The 22,207-nt window shown below is 43.7% G+C and overlaps 1 protein-coding gene across 2 annotated transcripts; it reads right to left on the bottom strand.

Annotated features, from left to right (window-relative positions):
* Positions 1-1,016: 1,016 nt before the first annotated feature.
* LOC135518215 (metal transporter CNNM3-like) lies at positions 1,017-15,497 on the bottom strand. 2 transcript variants are annotated; one of them, XR_010452120.1, is made up of 13 exons: positions 14,425-15,497; positions 12,932-13,126; positions 12,621-12,760; positions 12,086-12,262; positions 11,800-11,957; positions 11,438-11,581; positions 10,024-10,182; positions 7,460-7,629; positions 5,707-5,803; positions 4,660-4,790; positions 4,448-4,577; positions 3,614-4,160; positions 3,276-3,339 (listed from the first exon to the last, which is right to left on the bottom strand). XR_010452120.1 is itself a non-coding variant. In XM_064943202.1 (12 exons), the coding sequence occupies exons 1-12, from the start codon at positions 15,160-15,162 to the stop codon at positions 3,290-3,292; spliced, it is 2,289 nt and encodes a 762-aa protein (XP_064799274.1). In that variant the 5' UTR covers positions 15,163-15,496; the 3' UTR covers positions 1,017-3,289. The 2 variants fall into 2 exon arrangements, 1 of the variants encoding a protein (XP_064799274.1); XM_064943202.1 differs by lacking the exon at positions 3,614-4,160 and having other exon boundaries at positions 1,017-3,339; positions 14,425-15,496.
* Positions 15,498-22,207: the final 6,710 nt, after the last annotated feature.

The following is a 22,207-nucleotide window of genomic DNA, read 5'->3' as shown; positions in this document are numbered from 1 at the left end:
TAACTATGAGATTAAAGTGCAGACTGTCAGCTTTAATTTGAGGGTATTTTCATCCATTTACCGTTTAGAAATTACTACACTTTCTGTACATGGTCCCCCCATTTTAGGGGACCAAAAATATTGGGACAAATTCACTTATGTGTTTTAAACAGGTGAGGAGGGCTCATAATGTCTGGAATGGCATCAAACCATGTGATTGATGTATTTGATACCATTCCACTTATTCCGCTCCAGACATTACCACAAGCCCATCCTCCCCAATATAAGGTACCACATCCTCCTGTAGTATTAAAGTACTACTATGTTGAGTATTTGGTCCCATATTCATAGCACGCAATGACATCAAACTTGAGACTCAACACCTTTTTTGGATATATTTGCTGTTTCTTTTGGTTGTGTTTCAGATTATTTTGTGTATTGTGTCATTTTGGAGTCACTTTTATTGTAAATAAGAATAGGTTTTCAAACACTTGTACATGAATGTGGATGCTTTTATGATTATGGATAATCCTGAATGAATTGTGAATAATGAGTGAGAAAGTTACATGCACAAATATCATACCAACAAGACATGCTAACGTCTCTGCATTACAATAACAGGGGAGGGTAGCATTATTTATTGGGGGGGGGGGTATGATATTTGTGTATCTAACTTTCTCACTCATCATTATTCATGATTTATTCAGTGTTATCTGTATTCATGGTAGCATCTACATTCATGTACATATTATTTACAATAAAAGTGACTCCAAAATGACAACACATTTACCATTCATTTCTATAATGGAAGAGGACCATTTCACATGGGAGAAAGGTGCCATTTCATTGGATGTAGTCTGGAGAAGGTTGCAATGTGCAACTAAACCAAACACTTTCTTTCTGGTGTAGTATTTGGCATGAGCAGTGTGAACAGACCCTAAAACCATTTAATCCTGAAATGAGGGAGTAAAGCTGCATTGTAACTAAAGTAACAAATCAGGATAAACAAACAAAAACAAACAGAAAAAAGACAGATGTATACAAGGACTGGGTTTATTTACTAACAAACAGCAGATATTGAAATAGTTCAATGCAATGTTCTCTGCACACACAACTCTCAGCTTCCAGAGAAGAATTGGAAAAAAAAATCTATACAAAAAATTCCTGGAGAGAAACTAGAGCTGGTCTGGTTCTCATCATCATGGTAACAGTATTCTACATTTGTACCTGAAAACTATGAGTTTAAATCTGCACCCTTGATTCATATTCTCTCTAGATAAGCATATATATATTAATATACAGTTTTCTACCCCCATCGAAAAAACCATTTCTCCCAAACAATATAAGTAGCATAAGTAATGACCTTTTTTACAATATACATTGTCTTTTAATACAATATAAAATGGACTTGAAACATAACCAACAGTACAACATTGTTAAAACAGATGGAAAATTTACTTTGAATTACATAGTTAATCCCTTGTCTTAGCACATGTCATTAATTAGATCAACTACAAAAACGCTTTATGGGGTGGAGAACGACTGCTGAGGTAACCAAGATGGCCGCCAAAATAGCCAACCCCTAACATGGTTGCTGGAAAACATGGGTCGTATTCATTAAGCATCAAACGGAAGAAAACGTACTGAAACAGGGAGGGACTACCTAGACTTGTCCAATAAGAAAAGTTTATTTTTGTTTTCCGTTTCAAAACATTTTGCTACAGTGTGCACTAATGAATATAACCCTGGTAGAGTCTCTGGTTCACGCCAAAGACTCCTATCCCCATTCCCCACTCCAATGACTCCTATCCCCACTCCAATGACTCCTATCCCCACTCCAATGACTCCTATCCCCACTCCAATGACTCCTATCCCCACTCCAATGACTCCTATCCCAATTCCCCACTCCAATGACTCCTATCCCAATTCCCCACTCCAATGACTCCTATCCCCATTCCAATGACTCCTATCCCCATTCCCCACTCCAATGACTCCTATCCCCATTCCAAACCCCTATGTTAGCAGATCTGAAGGAACCAGATGGGTGCTGCCATCACCTTTTCATCAGATCTGTTTACACTAAAGGCTAGAGCCTAGGAGCAAAGGGTAGACAACTAGGGGCCAGGGGAAGGACCAAGGGGTTGATTCTGGACCAGGCCTTTATCTAGGCGTTTCCTGACTCCACAGGGCAGTGGGTAACATATGTATTCCCTGCACACATGGGTAGTTACACTGCAACATGGGAAATTGAGTTTCCTGAAAGAGTCGCGCGCGCGCGCACACACACACACACACACCACTTCTGTGTGTGTGTGGAATGTTAATGGAACTCAACCTATTCGGCTATCAAGGATGAGGAAATCAACAAGGTGCTTTAGATGTGACAGACACAAACACACTGTCTATTCTGTATGGTGTCTATGTGGACTTGTGTCTGTTTTATCTATTCTGTATGGTGTCTGGGTATGGTGTCTAGGTAAATATACTGAGTGAATAAAGGGGATTGTGATTGTCTCTATGGCAACTTGGCCAAACAAAAGGAATGCATGAAAGCAGACTGGGTCAGAGTTGGCACGCCATAAGAGAGGTCAAATGGGAGAGGGCATGCACACACACACCTACCACTCTCATCACAGCTCAGACCTGAAGCTAAACAGTGACTGTGCAAAGGAATGGACACAAGCGTTGCATCAGCTCTCTTAAAGGGATTGTATGAATATTTTCAAATACATATTTGTTTCTTTACTGTTGGGTGATGTAGCCCTTTAACTAGAGAAAACAGTTCCAAGGTCTCCTGATATACTGTATACAGGCCTTCCATTAGGTCTAGGTAGACAAATATGTGGGAGTGTATCAAATAAAATATGGACGCATAATCAAACAACTAAAGCAAATCACCAAAAGCAGTGTACACATTTCTGTGAAAAGTGGCTTTTTTTGACCAACCTGTGTCTAATGCTTGGATGGACGGGTTGTGACAACACACACAGGGCGTTGACGTGAGTTGCTTTGGCACACAGCTAATAATGAAGGAACAGGCAATGTAACTTTTAGGCAAAGGAGGCTAATTTACAACAGGGAGGAGAGGTGCACACACACGATTGGCATGAATGCGAAACGTACAATGAATGAGGAAAACGGCTGAGGATAGTGCAGTAGCCACACACACCACTCACACAGATGCTCACTCCAGCCAGGTCCAATTACTGCATTCCAGAGATAAGAGATTCACGGATAAAAATAGATATTTTTAAAAAAGCCTCCTTGTTGGTTGTCTGAGTAACACATAGTTCTGACAGAGAGAACTTCATTACCCATGAGCCTCCTCTTCCGTTGAACTTTCCTGGGATTTACTGCCACCTGTGGAACCCAGCCAAAAAGAGAGAGGGGGAGGCCGTGAGTGGGGAGATGACATCACACAATTACATAATGCCACTGATTAGTAGGTTACAATGCAGCCCACTATGACATCACAATGCCACACTGTGACATCACAATATGCTCTTTGACATTGACATTCAATGCAATGGACACATTTTGGTGCTTGTTTCTTTTTGTCAACAGACATGCAGTCTTTACCTCCTGTGGGTGTCCTGTACACACAGAAGGAGATGGAGAAAATCAGCATACGTACCCAGTTGAGGGGTGAGATGGGGCAGCCAGAAAAGGACAGAAAGATGCGACGAGATAGAACAAGGAAACAGACACACACGCTTTTCAAACACACACACACTGACCTGATTGCATCTCACTATCTGTAAGATACAAATAAATGGCACTAAGTATTTAGAGAAGAAACAGTCTAAAAGAACCCCTCTAACTGGGTACATTCCACACAAAGCTTTATCCCAGTGTCTGTGAAGGATCTGGCAAAGAGACTAACCTTTCTAAAGGCCATATTCAGACTTGAAATCTGCACGCTTAACTTTCACATAAACCATCCAGTGATGTCAATAGAAGACTTCAGTTCACATGTCTGAATAAAGCCCTAAATGACTCTCAGGTGCTTTGTGACTGACTGAAAATTAAATTATCTCAATGCCTTGGTGTCCTTTTAGTGTGTGTGTCTGTTGTAGTTGTCATGCCACTGAGGAGACTGTGTTTTGTTTACCTCATGCACACAGAAAAACACTAACAGTAGTTCTCAATGGTGTCAAAAAAGGAAAAGTTTACAGGGAATTCTGGAGTGTCCGGAGGAGAGGAGACGACAGGGGAGAGGAGGAGACGGGAGGAGACAGAGGAGTCAGGGAAAGGAGGAGAGAGGAGAGGAGGAGAAAGGGAAGAAAAATAAGAGAAAAAAGAGAGAAGATGAGAAGTCTTAGTTCACCTAAAGGAAGTACAGCTTATACAATATAGAGAGAAGTAGCAATTGTTATTATACTCTCGTCTTCAGTTTCTCTTCATTCTAGCCCATGGTGTTAGTATAAGGATGTGTGTATACAGTGTGTACAGTGTGTGTTACTCCTACCTTGTGTGACAGTGTTCCTCTCGTTGAGCAGCTTGGTCTGACTGTTAGGCAGGATCTTGATCTCAGGAGATTCTGGGCTCTGGCAAACACGCGACGCCATCAAAGCATTCAGGTACTGCATCCGAGTCACCTGGCAGAGGGACTGTACTGTTAGTCTGACACACATGGAGAAAGACAAACACACACACACACACACACACACACACACAGACCCGTATGAGCTGCAGATCAGTGAGGGCGTGGACGGTGTAGTCAGGACAGTAGCTGGACGGGCTGGTGGCGTCTCCCATCTCAAATGGATCCCTGGGAGGACGACGCTGGGTCGAAACTGGAGACTGGGGCACTGGACACACACACACAGGTGAATCAAACACGCACACACACAAATGCTGCAGTCAGCTAAATGTTGTGCCACCGCCAGTAAATTTATGCCACGATGGTGTTGCACTGAATTTCACAGGAAACTCAAGAGACAGAACTCCAGTGTCAGCTCATTTTGTGCTTCCCTGTCAAACTGTGCTGCCTTCAAATACAGCATCAAGTAATTATGTAATCAAATAATTACAACAGAGTAAATGTAAATGAGGCTAGTAGTCTGGAACTCATCCTAGAACAGGGGCAGGTAACTACATTCAGCCACAGGAACATTTTTGTTGGAGCGGACGGCTCGCAGTCGCCGTTCCAATTCATCCCAAAGGTGTTGGATGAAGTTGAGATCAGGGTTCTGTGCAGGCCAGTCAAGTTCTTTCACACAGATCTCAATAAAACATTTCTGTATGGACCTCGCTTTGTGCATGGGGGAATTGTCATGTTGAAACAGGAAATGGCCTTCCCCAAACTGTTGCCAAAGTTGGAAGCACAGAATCATCTAGAAAGTCATTGTATGCTGTAGCATTAAGACTTCCCTTCACTGGAACTAAGGGGCCTAAACCGTCCACATACTTTTGGAAATATAGTCTTGCTTTAATCGTGGGAACACTGAGAACAAACTTATTTCTTGCTGAATTTTACAAAAAAACTTTTGTAAAAAAATTATTTACGGGCCAATTTTGCTGACTCCAGTCCTATAAGCTCTAGCTAGCCGATGTGGACTGATAACCTACAGGGATGTATTCAATAGGCACTAAGCAGAGGAAAATAGACCGGAACTTTGAGAAACATTTTATAACATCTTCCATTGACAGCCCTAATGAGCATGACCCAGGTAATGGTACGAGTGAGGTATCTAAGCATGTGCGTGCTGCAGTTCTGTGTCTTACCTGAGGTTGGCGCTGTGAGTGCAGACACACCGTAGTATGTGAACGCTCCGTTTTCAAACTTCAAGCCCTCTTTACCGATTTCAACCTCCACACGCCCCTACAGGGACATAATCAAGTACTGTAAAACATGTGCATGTGCCAACACACACACTGACCTGTAGTAGCAGTATGAAGTAGTCTATGGGGTGGTTGTGTGTGTAGAGGTAGTGGTCACACACACACACACACACTGACCTGTAGTAGCAGTATGAAGTAGTCTATGGGGTGGTTGTGTGTGTAGAGGTAGTGGTCACACACACACACACACACACTGACCTGTAGTAGCAGTATGAAGTAGTCTATGGGGTGGTTGTGTGTGTAGAGGTAGTGGTCACACACACACACACTGACCTGTAGTAGCAGTATGAAGTAGTCTATGGGGTGGTTGTGTGTGTAGAGGTAGTGGTCACACACACACACACTGACCTGTAGTAGCAGTATGAAGTAGTCTATGGGGTGGTTGTGTGTGTAGAGGTAGTGGTCACACACACACACACTGACCTGTAGTAGCAGTATGAAGTAGTCTATGGGGTGGTTGTGTGTGTAGAGGTAGTGGTCACACACACACACACACACTGACCTGTAGTAGCAGTATGAAGTAGTCTATGGGGTGGTTGTGTGTGTAGAGGTAATGGTCACACACACACACACACACACTGACCTGTAGTAGCAGTATGAAGTAGTCTATGGGGTGGTTGTGTGTGTAGAGGTAGTGGTCACACACACACACACACACTGACCTGTAGTAGCAGTATGAAGTAGTCTATGGGGTGGTTGTGTGTGTAGAGGTAGTGGTCACACACACACACACACACACTGACCTGTAGTAGCAGTATGAAGTAGTCTATGGGGTGGTTGTGTGTGTAGAGGTAGTGGTCACACACACACACACACACACACACACACTGACCTGTAGTAGCAGTATGAAGTAGTCTATGGGGTGGTTGTGTGTGTAGAGGTAGTGGTCACACACACACACACACACACTGACCTGTAGTAGCAGTATGAAGTAGTCTATGGGGTGGTTGTGTGTGTAGAGGTAGTGGTCACACACACACACACACGCACACACACACACTGACCTGTAGTAGCAGTATGAAGTAGTCTATGGGGTGGTTGTGTGTGTAGAGGTAGTGGTCACACACACACACTGACCTGTAGTAGCAGTATGAAGTAGTCTATGGGGTGGTTGTGTGTGTAGAGGTAGTGGTCACACACACACACACACACACACACACACTGACCTGTAGTAGCAGTATGAAGTAGTCTATGGGGTGGTTGTGTGTGTAGAGGTAGTGGTCACACACACACACACACACACACACTGACCTGTAGTAGCAGTATGAAGTAGTCTATGGGGTGGTTGTGTGTGTAGAGGTAGTGGTCACACACACACACACTGACCTGTAGTAGCAGTATGAAGTAGTCTATGGGGTGGTTGTGTGTGTAGAGGTAGTGGTCACACACACACACACACACTGACCTGTAGTAGCAGTATGAAGTAGTCTATGGGGTGGTTGTGTGTGTAGAGGTAGTGGTCACACACACACACACACACACACTGACCTGTAGTAGCAGTATGAAGTAGTCTATGGGGTGGTTGTGTGTGTAGAGGTAGTGGTCACACACACACACACTGACCTGTAGTAGCAGTATGAAGTAGTCTATGGGGTGGTTGTGTGTGTAGAGGTAGTGGTCACACACACACACTGACCTGTAGTAGCAGTATGAAGTAGTCTACGGGGTGGTTGCGTGTGTAGAGGTAGTGGTCGGGGCTCAGGCGGTTGGAGGGGTCAAAGTGAACTTCCTGGTTGACACTGGGGTGACGGAGCAGGTGGAACAACACCTTCTCTGACACGCGGGCTGGACTGAAGTGCTCTACCTCTGCAAGGAGAGACACACACAGCACCTTTTCAGAACACACACTGATTATCATTGCTTTGTTCAAGCATCCTGTCTAACACACAGGTCTGTGGAGCTTTAGTTATCCAATACATTTGTGTAGGGCTGGGGCAAAAGCCTGCAACTATCCAGGAGCAGGGTTGGCAAACCCTGGCCTATGGTTTCATCACTGATCAAAAGCATACCAGTTTGTCAAACAAACGTTACATCTTGTCTTTTCTATTGTAATTATTTACACTATTCTATCGTAGTATACATTCTGTTCTATTTTCAGTCCAAACCTCAGCGGCTAAAGGTCAATCTATGTCAAGAAGCTGGAGAGGACAGAGAAAGGTCAAATAACACCCACCCACATCCAGAGTGTAGTCCTATAATGCAGACAGATTAACAATCTAGGTTGAATATCCATTCCTCCATATTTTCCACTGTGAAGACTTCGAGTGTGTTTCCATTAACTTCTGTTACAGTGATGTAACCATTACTACTGATGTAATCATTACTAGTGGTGATAAAGTGTTACTGTCCTGGTTAGAGATCGACCGATTATGATTTTTAAACGCCGATACCAATATCGATTATTGGAGGACCAAAAAAAGAAGATCCCAATTAATTGTCCTATCTTTTTATATGAATTTGTAATAATGACAATTACAACAATACTGAATGAACAATGAACACTTATTTTAACTTAATATAATACATACATAAAAATCTATTTAGTCTCAAATAAACAATGAAATATATGTATATACTGTGCTCTATATCATCTACTGCATCTTTATGTAATACATGTATCACTAGACACTTTAAACTATGCCACTTTGTTTACATACCCTATATACTGTACTCGATACCATCTACTGTATCTTGCCTATGCCGTTCTGTACCATCACTCATTCATATATCTTTATGTACATATTCTTTACTTGTGTGTATAAGGTAGTAGTTATGGAATTGTTAGTTAGATTACTCGTTGGTTATTACAGCATTGTCAGAACTAGAAGCACAAGCATTTCGCTACACTTGCATTAACATCTGCTAACCATGTGTATGTGACAAATAACATTTGATTTGAAACATGTTCAATTTGGTTTAAATAATGCAAAAACACAGTGTTGGAGAAGAAAGTAAAAGTCCAATATGTGCCATGTAAAAAAAAGCTACCGTTTAAGTTCCTTGCTCAGAACATAAGAACATATGAAAGCTGGTGGTTCAATATTCCCAGTTCTTCAATATTCCCAGTTAAGAAGTTTTAGGTTGTAATTATTATAGGAATTATGACCCATCGACTATTTCCTTTTATACCATTTGTTTTTCATTTACCTTTGACTATTGGATGTTCTAATAGGCACTTTAGCATTTCCAGCCTAATCTCAGGAGTTGATAGGCTTGAAGTCATAAACAGCGTGTGAATCAAGCATTGCTAAGAGCTGCTGGCAAAAGCAGTCAAATTTGAATGAACGCTTACGAGCCTGCTGCTGCCTACCCCCGCTCAGTCAGACTGCTCTATCAAATCATAGACTTAATTATAATATAATAAACATACAAATACAAGCCGTAGGTCATTAATATGGTCAAACCCGGAAACTATAATTTCGAAAACAAAACGTTTATTCTTTCAGTGAAATACAGAACCGTTCTGTATTTTATCAAACGGGTGGCAACCCTAAGTCTAAATATTCCTGTTACATTGTACAACCTTCAATGTTATGTCATAATTACGTAAAATTCTGGCCAATTAGTTCGCAATGTGCCAGGCGTCCCAAACTGTTGCATATACCCTGACTCTGCGTGTACCCCGACAATTTCCCTATTTAATATTGCCTGCTAACATGAATTTGAACTAAATAGGCAGGTTAAAAAATGTTTTACTTCCGTGTATTGATTTCAAAAAAGGCATTGATGTTTATGGTCAGGTACATTCGTGCAACGAATGCGCTTTTGTTAAATCATCCACCGTTTGGCGAAGTAGGCCGTGATTCCATGATTAATTAACAGGCACCGCAATGATTATATGCAACGCAGGACAAGCTAGTTAACCTAGTAATATCATCAACCATGTGTAGTTAAGATAAGTTTAATGCTAGCTAGCAACTTACCTTGGCTCCTTGCTGCACTCGCGTAACAGGTGGTCAGCCTGCCACGCAGTTTCCTCATGGAGTGCAATGTAATCGGCCACGATCGGCACCCAAAAATGCTGATTACCGATTGTTATGAAAACTTGAAATCGTCCCTAATTAAATCGGCCATGCCCATTAATCAGTCGACCTCTAGTCCTGGTAAACCACTGACTGAATGAGACAGGTACCGCAACAACACAACTCATAAGATCATTGTATGTCTCTGTGCGTTACGCACACGTGTGCGCACCCTCACCTCTGGAGAGGAAGCGGTGTGTGGCCAGCAGTAGCTGAGGTGAGGTGCGGATCTTGGGTTCTCCCTCTGGGAGTTTGAACAGAGAGAACTCTTGGTGGACACTGCGAGGCTCCAGAGGAATCTCCAGAGGGGCCATGGGACGCTTCACCTTCATGTCCACTATCGATAGAGTGGAGGGGGTAGGGGTTAGGGGACAGGGGTTAGAAGAGAGGGTTGAAATTAGGAAAGACAATGCCGGAGAGAAGGAGAAGTGATGTTTAACCATCAATATTTCCTTACAAAATACACATTCCATCCTCTTTCCCAACCATTTAGTGTAAACATTGCAGACAGACAGACAAAGAGAGACAGACAGACACACACTACCGTTCAAAGGTTTGGGGTCACTTACAAAGCGGTGTAGGCCCCGGTGTACAACTGAGCAAGAGGACAAGTACATTAGTGTGTCTAGTTTGAGAAACAGGTGCCTCACAAGTCCTCAACTGGCAGCTTCATTAAATAGTACCCGCAAAACACCAGTCTCAACATCAACAGTGAAGAGGCGACTTTGGGATGCTGGCCTTCTTGGCAGAGTTCCTCTGTCCAGTGTCTGTGATCTTAATCTTTTCTTTTTATTGGCCAGTCTGAGATATGGCTTTTTCTTTGCCCTAGAAGGCCAGAATCCCGGAGTCGCCTCTTCAATGTTGACGCCGAGACTGGTGTTTTGCGGGTAATATTTAATGAAGCTGCCAGTTGAGGACTTGTGAGGCGTCTGTTTCTCAAACTAGACACTCTAATGTACTTGTTCTCTTGTTCAGTTGTGCACCGGGGCCTCCCACTCCTTTCTATTCTGGTTAGAGACAGTTTGCGCTGTTCTGTGAAGGGAGTAGTACACAGTGTTGTACGAGATCTTCAGTTTCTTGGCAATTTCTCGCATGGAATAGCCTTCATTTCTCAGAACAAGAATAGACTGACAAGTTTCAGAATAAAGTTATTTGTTTCTGGCCATTTTGAGCCTGTAATCAAACCCACAAATGCTGATGCTCCAGATATTCAACTAGTCTAAAGGACAGTTTCATTGCTTCTTTAAATCAGAACAACAGTTTTCAGGTGTGCTAACGTAATTGCAAAATGGTTTTCTAATGATCAATTAGCTAATCCAAGTTTATAATTTTAAAAGGCTAACACAACATGCCATTGGAACACAGGAGTGACGGTTGCTGATAAATGTAGATATTCCATTAAAATCAGCCGTTTCCAGCTACAATAGTCATTTACAACATTAACATGGTCTACACTGTATTTCTGATCAATTTTATGTTATTTTAATGGAAAGAAAATGTTGCTTTTCTTTCAAAAACAAGGCCATTTCTATATGTATGCGCACGCTCACACACACACACACAAACACAGTTTCTCGCGCTTTCTCTCTTACTGTAGCCGTCTGACTCATCCAGGATCTCTGATTTGATGATCTCCTCGATGACATCCTCCAAGGTGACCAATCCCAGCACCTCGTAGAAGGGATCCCCCTCCCCCTCATTGTTCACCTTCTGAACGATAGCCAGGGCAGAGTTTCCTGGAGAGAGAAGGGGGTGAAAGGGGGTAAAGGTCAAAGTTGAGGAGAGCTGGGTACCTTAGTGGTCATATCGCAAGCCGACCACAACTTTTCCCACATTAGTCCACAAGGAGGGTAGGAGTGACGGTAAAGAAATTGACTTGATATTGTGGCTATATTTCTAAAACGATCACCACACACACACACACACACACACACACACATATTAATACACACACCTTTCTTGAACTCCTCCAGCATGGCGTCCAGTTTAGTGTCATTGAAGACAAAGTGCAGTGGGTGATTGTAGAACTTGGTGATGGTCGTCATGGGAGTACAGTCGTCAGGATCGACCAGAGCCAGGTCCTTCACGAACAAGATCTCCACGATGTTGGACCTGGGTAAATTACATTAGATACCTGTTAGTGTGTGTGTGCTTGAATGACCCACCTGTCTTCTTTGTAGACAGGATGTGTGTGTATGTCCCTGTGTGTGTGTGTGTTTTTGTATGACCCATCCACCCACTTCTCCTCTTCATAGATGGGGACTCGTGTGTATCCACTCTGCATGATCTCTGACATGGTGGAGAAGTCCAGCACAGCGGTGGACGGCAGCATGAAACAGTCGTTCAGTGGAGTCAGGATGTCCTCCACGGTCTTCCTGCGCAGTGCACCACGGCTAAACTCCTCCTTCACAAACTCACTAAAATCACAATGATGACAAACGATAATGATAGATTATAACATTAACTCGGTGTCAAAGAACTTTACAATCCCATATCAACTCATAGCATCTAAACCCTAGACAGAGGGCAGTCACTTCCAGTCCTGCAAGCTTTTCAGCCCTCGCAAACCTGATCAGGTGTGTTAATGTTGGGCTGGAACAAAAGCCTGCCCCTGTTGGTCCTCATGACCTTGTGTGGTACAGGGGCTAGATATAGATTTAGTTTATTGCAGTATGGGAATCACCATAGACACAGTTGTCCTATTGATCAGTGATAGAGCAGTGTATGGCAACCATGGAAATAACACACATGGTCATACCGATGTGTGTAAGGTACCTGTAGGGATCATTGACGTTGGTGCGGATCAGCTCCATAGCCCTCTCCCTCACACCGCAGGTGCTGATGTCACGTCTCAACACCAGGTCCAGCACCAGGCCCAGCGGGCACGACAGTGGGCACGTCAGCACCATACACACCTGGCAGAGGAAGATGTAACCTGTTCAATCCTACCTTCTCGTTAAGAAAAAAATGTATACGAGTTTGCTAGGAGCCACCGGTCCAGGTATTCCCTCCCTGTTTGAGTCTGTTCACTCTCGGTTGGTGCCTAATGAACATGACCCTTTCCTTCTGTTAGGTTCCATACAGACCTGTGCCAGCCAGGTGAAGCCTGGGGCTAGCTGGAAGCCGTAGCCAGAACACACTATGTGGGGAACAAGTTCTGACACCAGGAAGATGAGGAACCCGCTGGTGAAGACGGCGGGCGCTATGGAACCCAGGACCCTGTAGAGTAGCACACCGAGAACCGAGTGGCCCAGAGCGCACAGGAACAGCAGAGAACACACCTAGAACCGAGAGTGGGGATGGTGTGAAGTTAGTGTGGATTTCAGAGTGATGTCATACATCAATATTATTTGATTTGATTTAAGACGGTAGGCCAGGGGTCTCTAGTCTTGGATGTGCAGGCTTTTATTCCGACCTAGCACTAACACAGGGTTGGGGAGTAACTGATTACATAGAAAATGTAATCAGTTGCGTTTCCAGCTAAAATATTGGAATCAGATTAGATACTTTTTTGAAAAAGTAGATGATTTCTTCTCAGATTACTTTTAAATTCAGAAAGGATGTTTGTGAAAAAAAATACATCATGATACCTAAATGTTTTCGCAATGACATTAAATTCAGCATTGAAAAAAGCTGCATGTTTAAGTTAGTGCCATCTGAGCGAGTCTAACCCCAAATCAGAGACTACTATGATGACACATCAAATGCGTTTGATGGATCCCTTTTGTCTTCTTCTAATGCCTCTTAAAGGAAATGTAATCCAAAGATTACATGACTGAGTTTGGGTAATACAAAAGTTACATTACTGATTACAATTTTGGACAGGTAACCAGTTATGAATTATATTTAAAAAGTAACCTACCGAACCCTGATAACATACCTATTTCAACAAATTAAGGTACAGACATGAGCTGAATATTTGAAACAAGTGTGTTAGTGCTGGGATGGAACAAAAGCCTGCACACCCAGTAGCATGGCATCCAGGAGGGGTATACATTGGGACCCCAGGCATAGGCGTCATGCAACCTAAAAATCTGAGGGGTCAAAGTATTGAGGCTCTGCCCCCCTGTCCGTAAATTTGAGAATTTGGCATTTTTTCAAACATCTGAAACATATTTGTTCTGCAATCTGGAGCCATAATCATTATTCTTAATTCAATTAAGAAAAAAAATATGCTTTTTTCTGCATATCTAAGCATACCTCGAGTTATACTAAATATGCTAAAATCTGGGTAAAAGATTGAAAGGAATGGGAGTTTTATTCAGCACATTTATTCAGTCTACCAACCTTGCCAGCTAAAATAGATAATCTAGCTACTCTAATTTGATTGATAACCTAAAATTGCTACTTGGTAACTAGTTATGAGGTTTGGTAGATCGGAAAGTTATGTGGGTTAGCTAACGCCAACTTGCTAAAAGGCTAGAAGTATTACAGAGAAGAAGAAAAAAAAACATTTTTTATATAATCGGGACAAATCTGAAGAGGTATGTGCCCCTGTATCCCCCATGGACATCACGTCTCTGACCCCAGGTCTAATCCTTGTGTAGTTGTAGTAGTTGTTGTAGTAGTAGTGACCCACCAGGCAGTTGCCTCGTCTCCGGATTGGCTCGAGGCGCTTGGCGGCCCGTTTGTCCTCCTCGGAGCCGCAGCTGTGGAACACGTAGAGCTCCAGGGGGTCCAGCCACAACAGGCTGAGGTTCACACTCCTCAGTACCCCGCACACCAGGATCAGCAGCACGATCAGCACCGCCATACCCCACGGAGGGATGTAGTCTGCCGGGAGACCTGCGTCGTTGTTGATCTGCAACCTGTCCGGTCCCACCGAAACCCAGCTTCCGTTCTTCATCACGCACAGGTGGTGGTGGTGGTAGGTAGGGTTGGCATCATCCCCTCCTCCCGTGGAGGATGCAGCGGGAGAGATGCTGCTCTTGTCCCGCGTCTGTACCGTTATCAACCCGCTGTACTCCTCGTCCGCTGTGAACTCCCCAGTGACCTGGAAGGCGGCGGAGACACGGCGGGTCTCTTGCTCGCACGGGTCAGCTGCATCCTCCACCACCCCGGTCTCCTCCTGTCTTGTTCCAGCGAACGCCACCCACGGCCAGGTCCCATTTAGATCCCAACCGAACAGCCGGAGCTTGAAACTGGCCCCTTGCGGCGCAGAGATGATCCGCTCCTTCATATACACCTGGCCGTCTGGGTCCTCCAGTCGCAGCCCCAGAACCCACGGGGCTTGCTGGGTGCAGGCGCCGTCCCTGATCCTCCAGCAGAGCAATAATATCATCAACAAGAACCGTAGGTCTGCCAAGCTGGCCACCATATTGGAATTGGGCAGCTGGGCTTTGCGCGAATCATGTGACTGTCTGCCAGTGTCGCAGCTGCCCGCCCACTGAGGCTCTGCAAGCCACACAGCGCTCAGAAAGAAACTGGTTCCCTTTCGACGCCATTTTGGGGAGAAAGTGAATAAGCTTCGTGTCGTCCAATGCTCTCGTTTGGAGCCGCAATGGACGTAAATTCCTCTTTTCTTTTTAAAACGCCTTCTCGAAAATTAACCAATGAGTCTCTATGGCTGATGACACCCAATCAAAAAAATTGGATTGTACCACGCCCATATTTGTTTGGGAGTCTTAACAAGTCAGCTTCCAGCCAAATGTATCCTAGATCCTTGGGACGTCCCTACCCCGCCCCCCACTCCCATTGAAGTTTACATTTAAAATGGTTAGGTAAGGTTTAGGGTACGGATGTCCCAAGGATCCCAGATAGCACTAACCAAAACTTAAAGGAGCTTCATCAATATTCCTTAAGGCATAATAGAGACCAATTAGGCAGCCTAAAGATGATGTAACTGCATGTTGTTAAAGCATTATTTAGTCATCCAGATTTCTGCTGTCCTCCATTATCCCTGTGAGAGTCCAAGTACAAAACTCCAGGTAGAAGTTTCTTTTTGGCACAGATTTAGAATAAGCCTTCCCTCCAACTCCTAACCCTGATCGCAGAGGAGTTTAGGACCAAATGCATGATACTCTGTACAGAGACAGCTCCATCCGAAACAAAGACATCCCCTGGAGGATACAATCACCACAAAAGTAGCCTAAACAGTCACACCCAGCACCACACTGACTGGGCAAGTTAAAACACGTTGACTAAGGGTCTGTCACAGAGCCAAACACTGTAGTTATGTATAACCCCAATGAAACACAGCAGAAATGTGCAGAAGAGTTAAATTCCTATCTTCATGTAGCAACCTGCAGACTTCAACTTTCTGAAGAAAAACTGTCTTCGACAAACTGAACTACATGCTGTTGGGAAGTTATACGCACCACAAAGAAAGATACCTTTTGTTTACCTTTTGTTACATGGCATTGGCAACAAGTCAATCTAACAGTCACTAATGTTTGTAATCGGCGTGGCCTACTGTTGACATTACCATTGTGGGAATTTATTTAACCTTTTCTATATGTTTGACTCGTCTAGGTGGCAAAAAAGAGCACACGAGACACAGGAGTTTACATATATTTCTCTATCTCAGGTTTATGAACCCAATATCGACTTCTTCAGAACTCCATACAGATTCATTATTATAAAACAGTAAGTACACATTGCTTACCACAGAAAGTATTGCTGATCAGTCATTACACATGAAAGTCGTTGTGGGACACAAGCACTCCAAGCCCTAACCTCAAGTTATACATAATATAGCATTTAGAACCGGCTTCTTGTGGAAGGTTAGCAGAGAGAAAAACAGAGTGAGATCAGTGTGAACCCGGAGGCCAGACCCCTAGTCTGTGTCAGACTGTTCAGTGTGTGCTTATGGGTCTATCTAAAGAATCATTGTATCCATTCTAATGTCATGCACAAAAAAACATCCTTCTTGGAGTTCTATTCTATTCCGTAGTGGGGGTCTGGCTCTCAGGCGAGCAGTATGTCACACAACAATTCCACAGATGTCTTAAGTTGAAGGACTGTGGATTTGGCATGGTGACAGCAGGAATGTCCACCTTTTGCCAGAGAATTTAATGTTAATTTCTCTACCATAAGCCGCCTCCAAAGTTGTTTTAGAGAATTTGACAGTACGCCCAACCGGCCTCACAACCGCAGATCATGTGTATGGCGTCGTATGGGTGAGCGGTTTGCTGATGTCAACATCGTGAACAGAGTGCCCCCATGGTGCCAGTAGGGTTATGGTATGGACAGGCATAAGCTACAGACAACGAACACAATTGAATTTTATCGATGGCAATTTGAATTCACAAAAACATTGTGACGAGATTGTGAGGCCCATTTTTCTTTGGGCATCTGTGATCAACAAATGCATATTTGTATTCCCAGTCATGTGAAATCCATAGATTAGGGCCTAATGAATGTGTTTCAATTGACTGATTTCCTCATATGAACTGTAACTCTGTAAAATCTTTGAAACTGTTGAGTTTATATTTTTGTTCCGTATATATAGTCATTGGCGTGACAATGGCCACATTATAGTTGGCAGACAGGCTGGTATGGCACCCTCGTGTCTCCTCAGTCATCACCTCTAACAGCCACCGGTGAATCAACCACCCACAGTGGAAAAGTGGTCTCTGGTCTGAGAATACAGCACCAGGAATCTTTATACCTCCTGGTCTAGGTCCCAGGTCTAATCACAACACTGGGGCTGAGCTAACAACCACACAACCCATCCTGGCTGCCAGTTAAGCTCTGCCGTCCCGCCAGGAACCAACCACCAGGAGCTGGACAACCATCCCGCCAGGAGATGGTCTTAACTTAACCGCCATCGATAAGAAACATTACTGTGCAGCCCTATTCATCGATCTGGCCAAGGCTTTCGACTCTGTCAATCACCACATCCTCATCGGCAGACTCGACAGCCTTGGTTTCTCAAATGATTGCCTCGCCTGGTTCACCAACTACTTATCTGATAGAGTTCAGTGTGTCAAATCGGAGGGTCTGCTGTCCGGACCTCTGGCAGTCTCTATGGGGGTGCCACAGGGTTCAATTCTTGGACCGACTATCTTCTCTGTATACATCAATGAGGTCGCTCTTGCTGCTGGTGAGTCTCTGATCCACCTCTACGCAGACGACACCATTCTGTATACTTCTGGCCCTTCTTTGGACACTGTGTTAACAACCCTCCAGGCAAGCTTCAATGCCATACAACTCTCCTTCCGTGGCCTCCAATTACTCTTAAATACAAGTAAAACTAAATGCATGCTCTTCAACCGATCACTACCTGCACCTGCCCGCCTGTCAAACATCACTACTCTGGACGGCTCTGACTTAGAATACGTGGACAACTACAAATACTTAGGTGTCTGGTTAGACTGTAAACTCTCCTTCCAGACCCATATCAAACATCTCCAATCCAAAGTTAAATCTGGAATTGGCTTCCTATTTCGCAACAAAGCATCCTTCACTCATCCTGCCAAACATACCCTTGTAAAACTGACCATCCTACCAATCCTCGACTTTGGCGATGTCATTTACAAAATAGCCTCCAATACCCTACTCAACAAATTGGATGCAGTCTATCACAGTGCAATCCGTTTTGTCACCAAAGCCCCATTTTTATTTCTACTTTGCACATTTCTTCCATTGCAAATCTACCATTCCAGTGTTTTACTTGCTATATTGTATTTACTTTGCCACCATGGCCTTTTTTTGCCTTTACCTCCCTTATCTCACCTCATTTGCTCACATCGTATATAGACTTGTTTATACTGTATTATTGACTGTATGTTTGTTTTACTCCATGTGTAACTCTGTCGTTGTATGTGTCAAACTGCTTTGCTTTATCTTGGCCAGGTTGCAATTGTAAATGAGAACTTGTTCTCAACTTGCCTACCTGGTTAAATAAAGGTGAAATAAATAAATAAATAAAAGCATCCCGCCAGGAGCTGGACAACCATCCCGCCATGAGCTGGACAACCATCCCACCAGGAGCTGGACAACCATCCCGCCAGGAGCTGGACATTCATCCCGCCATGAGCTGGACAACCATCCCACCAGGAGCTGGACAACCATCCCGCCAGGAGCTGGACAACCATCCCGCCAGGAGCTGGACAACCATCCCGCCAGGAGCTGGACAACCATCCCACCAGGAGCTGGACAACCATCCCGCCAGGAGCTGGACAACCATCCCGCCAGGAGCTGGACAACCATCCCGCCAGGAGCTGGACATTCATCCCGCCAGGAGCTGGACATTAAAAAAAGCTTATAGGACTGTTTAGATCAGTGGTCAAAGAATTTAAACATTACTTGACCGGCGAGAGGGAAGGGGGTAGAGAGAACGGAAGGAGGGGAGAAGTGGTGGTGTGAGGGGAGAATAGAAGCTTGGAGAGTGGGTACAGAAAGGACCAGAGAAGAGGCAAGAAGGGAGGGAGAGAGGAAAGAACATTAGGAAAGGAAAAGAGGCATGCTCGTCTGCCCAGACAGCTAGCTAACAGCCAGCTAACAGCCAGCTAACAGCTAGCTAACAGCTAGCTACGCTACCACAGTGCTCTGACTTTGATCATTCATGTCAAATTACAATTCACGGTCAGTGTTACTAAATGCTACATGAGGCTACTTCAGCTGGGGGGAAAAAATAATCAGAGAGAAATGTTCTTTGAGGTCAAATCCAAGCAATGTTTTTATTGCTATTTCAATGTCTTTCTAGTAAAACGTCTTAGTCTAAAGAGATGTTTTTATCTCCGGTAAGTATTCTCACAGAGGCTACTTTATACATGTTCCATATAGGCATCCTCGCTTTTCCAATTACACACAAAATAGCAGACAAACACATGTTTCTTCATATAGTATTTACAGTAGCATAATACAAGCAGGAAATATATAACATCACTTCGCCTGTCACAATAACCCGTTGATAGACGTGATTGTCGTAAATGGAAGCCCGTTTCACAAGAGAACACATAAAAAAACAGAATATTATTACTTTTCAAATAAATACAACATTTCTAAGTAGTCAAACAATGCTTTCCTAACATCACCGTTCCCGGTACACTGACTAGGGGCATCACAGCCAACCAGTGGCTAGACTGCCAACCAGACCAGTGCTGTAACAGAACCAGTAAGACACAATTCTACAAGTGACCTATGTGAACCAGCAGTCAGGTCTAGCGTTTCTGTGTGAAGTAGTGTGTAAGGCCACACCCATCATAGACTTAGAAAAGTCTAGAATAGACGACCCCATTCAATACCCTGTACTAAGGGGCTTGTGTCAGTTATATTCATTCTCATATGTGCTATGCTCTTAAAATTCAGGTGTGAACTCTTCCCTGTAGAACAGAATAAATACTCAGTCGTATCTCGCAGTTTGTAATTTTCTTACCATATTCATGTGTGTAAATCAATCTTTTATCATGTTGTTTCCTTCATGTTGACGGTTGCTTGAGTTACTTCATTGTCAGTTCATATATCTCTGGGGCTCAAGATCAGTAGATTTTCATGATTGCAGCGTTAATATATCTGGTCTGCCCTCCATCCATAAGGAATGCATGGTGAAGGAGACACACAGTCATCTCTAAACTCTGTGTCCATTCCTCTGGAGGAGAGCCCAGTCCTACAGTTCCTCTATATGTGTTATAGACACCATATCTACCCATAAACAGCAAGCCCAGGCACAGAGCATGTAACAATTTCACTAATACACACAGTAAAACCTACATCACATTGAATCTGAATGGTCAATTGTTTTGGAATGTCATTTTTGGAATACATACAACATAAATGAGAAGGGAACATTGTGGTAGAGGTGGCATGCCTTTTTTCAGGTCATTAGCAGTGCCAACCACCACTCACTGACTGTAACATCACACAATAAAACTCTCAATTCTAAAGTTCATTGTGACATCACAAATTGGAACTTTGAACTCCATTGTGACATCACCCCTGAAAATAGTGAATTCTACAGTATATACCATTGTGACATCACCCCTGAAAACAGTGAATTCTGTATTCCATTGTGACATCACAGTAACACTCGGAACTCTAAACTCCATTGTGACATCACTCCAAAGCAACCAAGAATGTTAAATCACAGTGTCTCAGACACCCAAGTGCTATTCCACTGCTTATGTGAAATGAAATAAACAGGAAAAGAAGCTAGTATCATAGTCAAATTGAGCTCTGTTCACAGTTAGGTGTGTGAGTGTGTAGGTGCTAGAGGGAGTTGGTTGAAATACAGTAGTAAAGTCTGTTCTGGAGTGTCAGTGTCATCATTCACAGTACATGGAGTTTTGAAAGTACTCACCAAAATAAAATCTATAGAATATAAAACATTTGACATCAAATAAATCTCTCTCTTGTATATATATATATATATATGTATATATATATACACACACACACACACACAAAGTAATATGTAATGCAAAATAAATATTACTATTTATATTTAAATAATTCATAATATAATACACTTCACATCTCTGGTCAGGAGGTGGGTCTGTGTTAAACAAACCCACCTGTTACTCAATTAGTCAGCCAACTCCCCCCTTCCAGTAATCCCACCCCCACCCCAGCCTGATAGGCCTGACAGGGTCAGGTAATCAATCACTTCTAGTGTGTTTCATTCCACAAAAATCTCAAAATAAGATGCAGCCCAGGAGATACACACACAAACCCTTACTCTCCTGTTGAGCCCTTATGTAAACAGACCCCAAACGCAACAATCGGTATCTTTAACAATCATCTACTCATTATCTCCTAGTTCGGTTTTTGGGGAAATCGTCATCTTTGGAAAAAAGAAAGAACAGACAAACAAAAAAATGAACCAAGATTCTAGGACTCCCTCATGAGAATGTTCCATTTGGGGAGGGGGGGGGGGGTCGAAAGTCATTGCCATGGAAACTGGTTTTTAGAGAGAACACACAGGTACAGATGTGTGGGTGACGGTTCACAGTGAACACTAAGCTAAAAATGCATGTCTCTCTCAATATTGCTACATTTCTCTATAAAAACATTTTTCAGGTCACATTATATATTTTACCCAAAACCTGAAGACAGAGGAGGGAGGGAAGATGGGGGACAGAGGAGGGAGGGAGGATAGGGGACAGAGGAGGGTGGGAGGATAGGGGACAGAGGAGGGAGGGAGGATAGGGGACAGAGGAGGGAGGGAGGATAGGGGACAGAGGAGGGAGGGAGGATAAGGGACAGAGGAGGGAGGGAGGATAAGGGACAGAGGAGGGAGGATAAGGGACAGAGGAGGGAGGGAGGATAGTGGACAGAGGAGGGAGGGAGGATAAGGGACAGAGGAGGGAGGGAGGATAGGGGACAGAGGAGGGAGGGAGGATAAGGGACAGAGGAGGGAGGGAGGATAAGGGACAGAGGAGGGAGGATAAGGGACAGAGGAGGGAGGGAGGATAGTGGAC

Source organism: Oncorhynchus masou, chromosome 28, assembly GCF_036934945.1.
Source record: "Oncorhynchus masou masou isolate Uvic2021 chromosome 28, UVic_Omas_1.1, whole genome shotgun sequence".
Classification (NCBI taxonomy): domain Eukaryota; kingdom Metazoa; phylum Chordata; class Actinopteri; order Salmoniformes; family Salmonidae; genus Oncorhynchus; species Oncorhynchus masou.
This window is presented reverse-complemented; position numbering and strand designations above follow the sequence as displayed.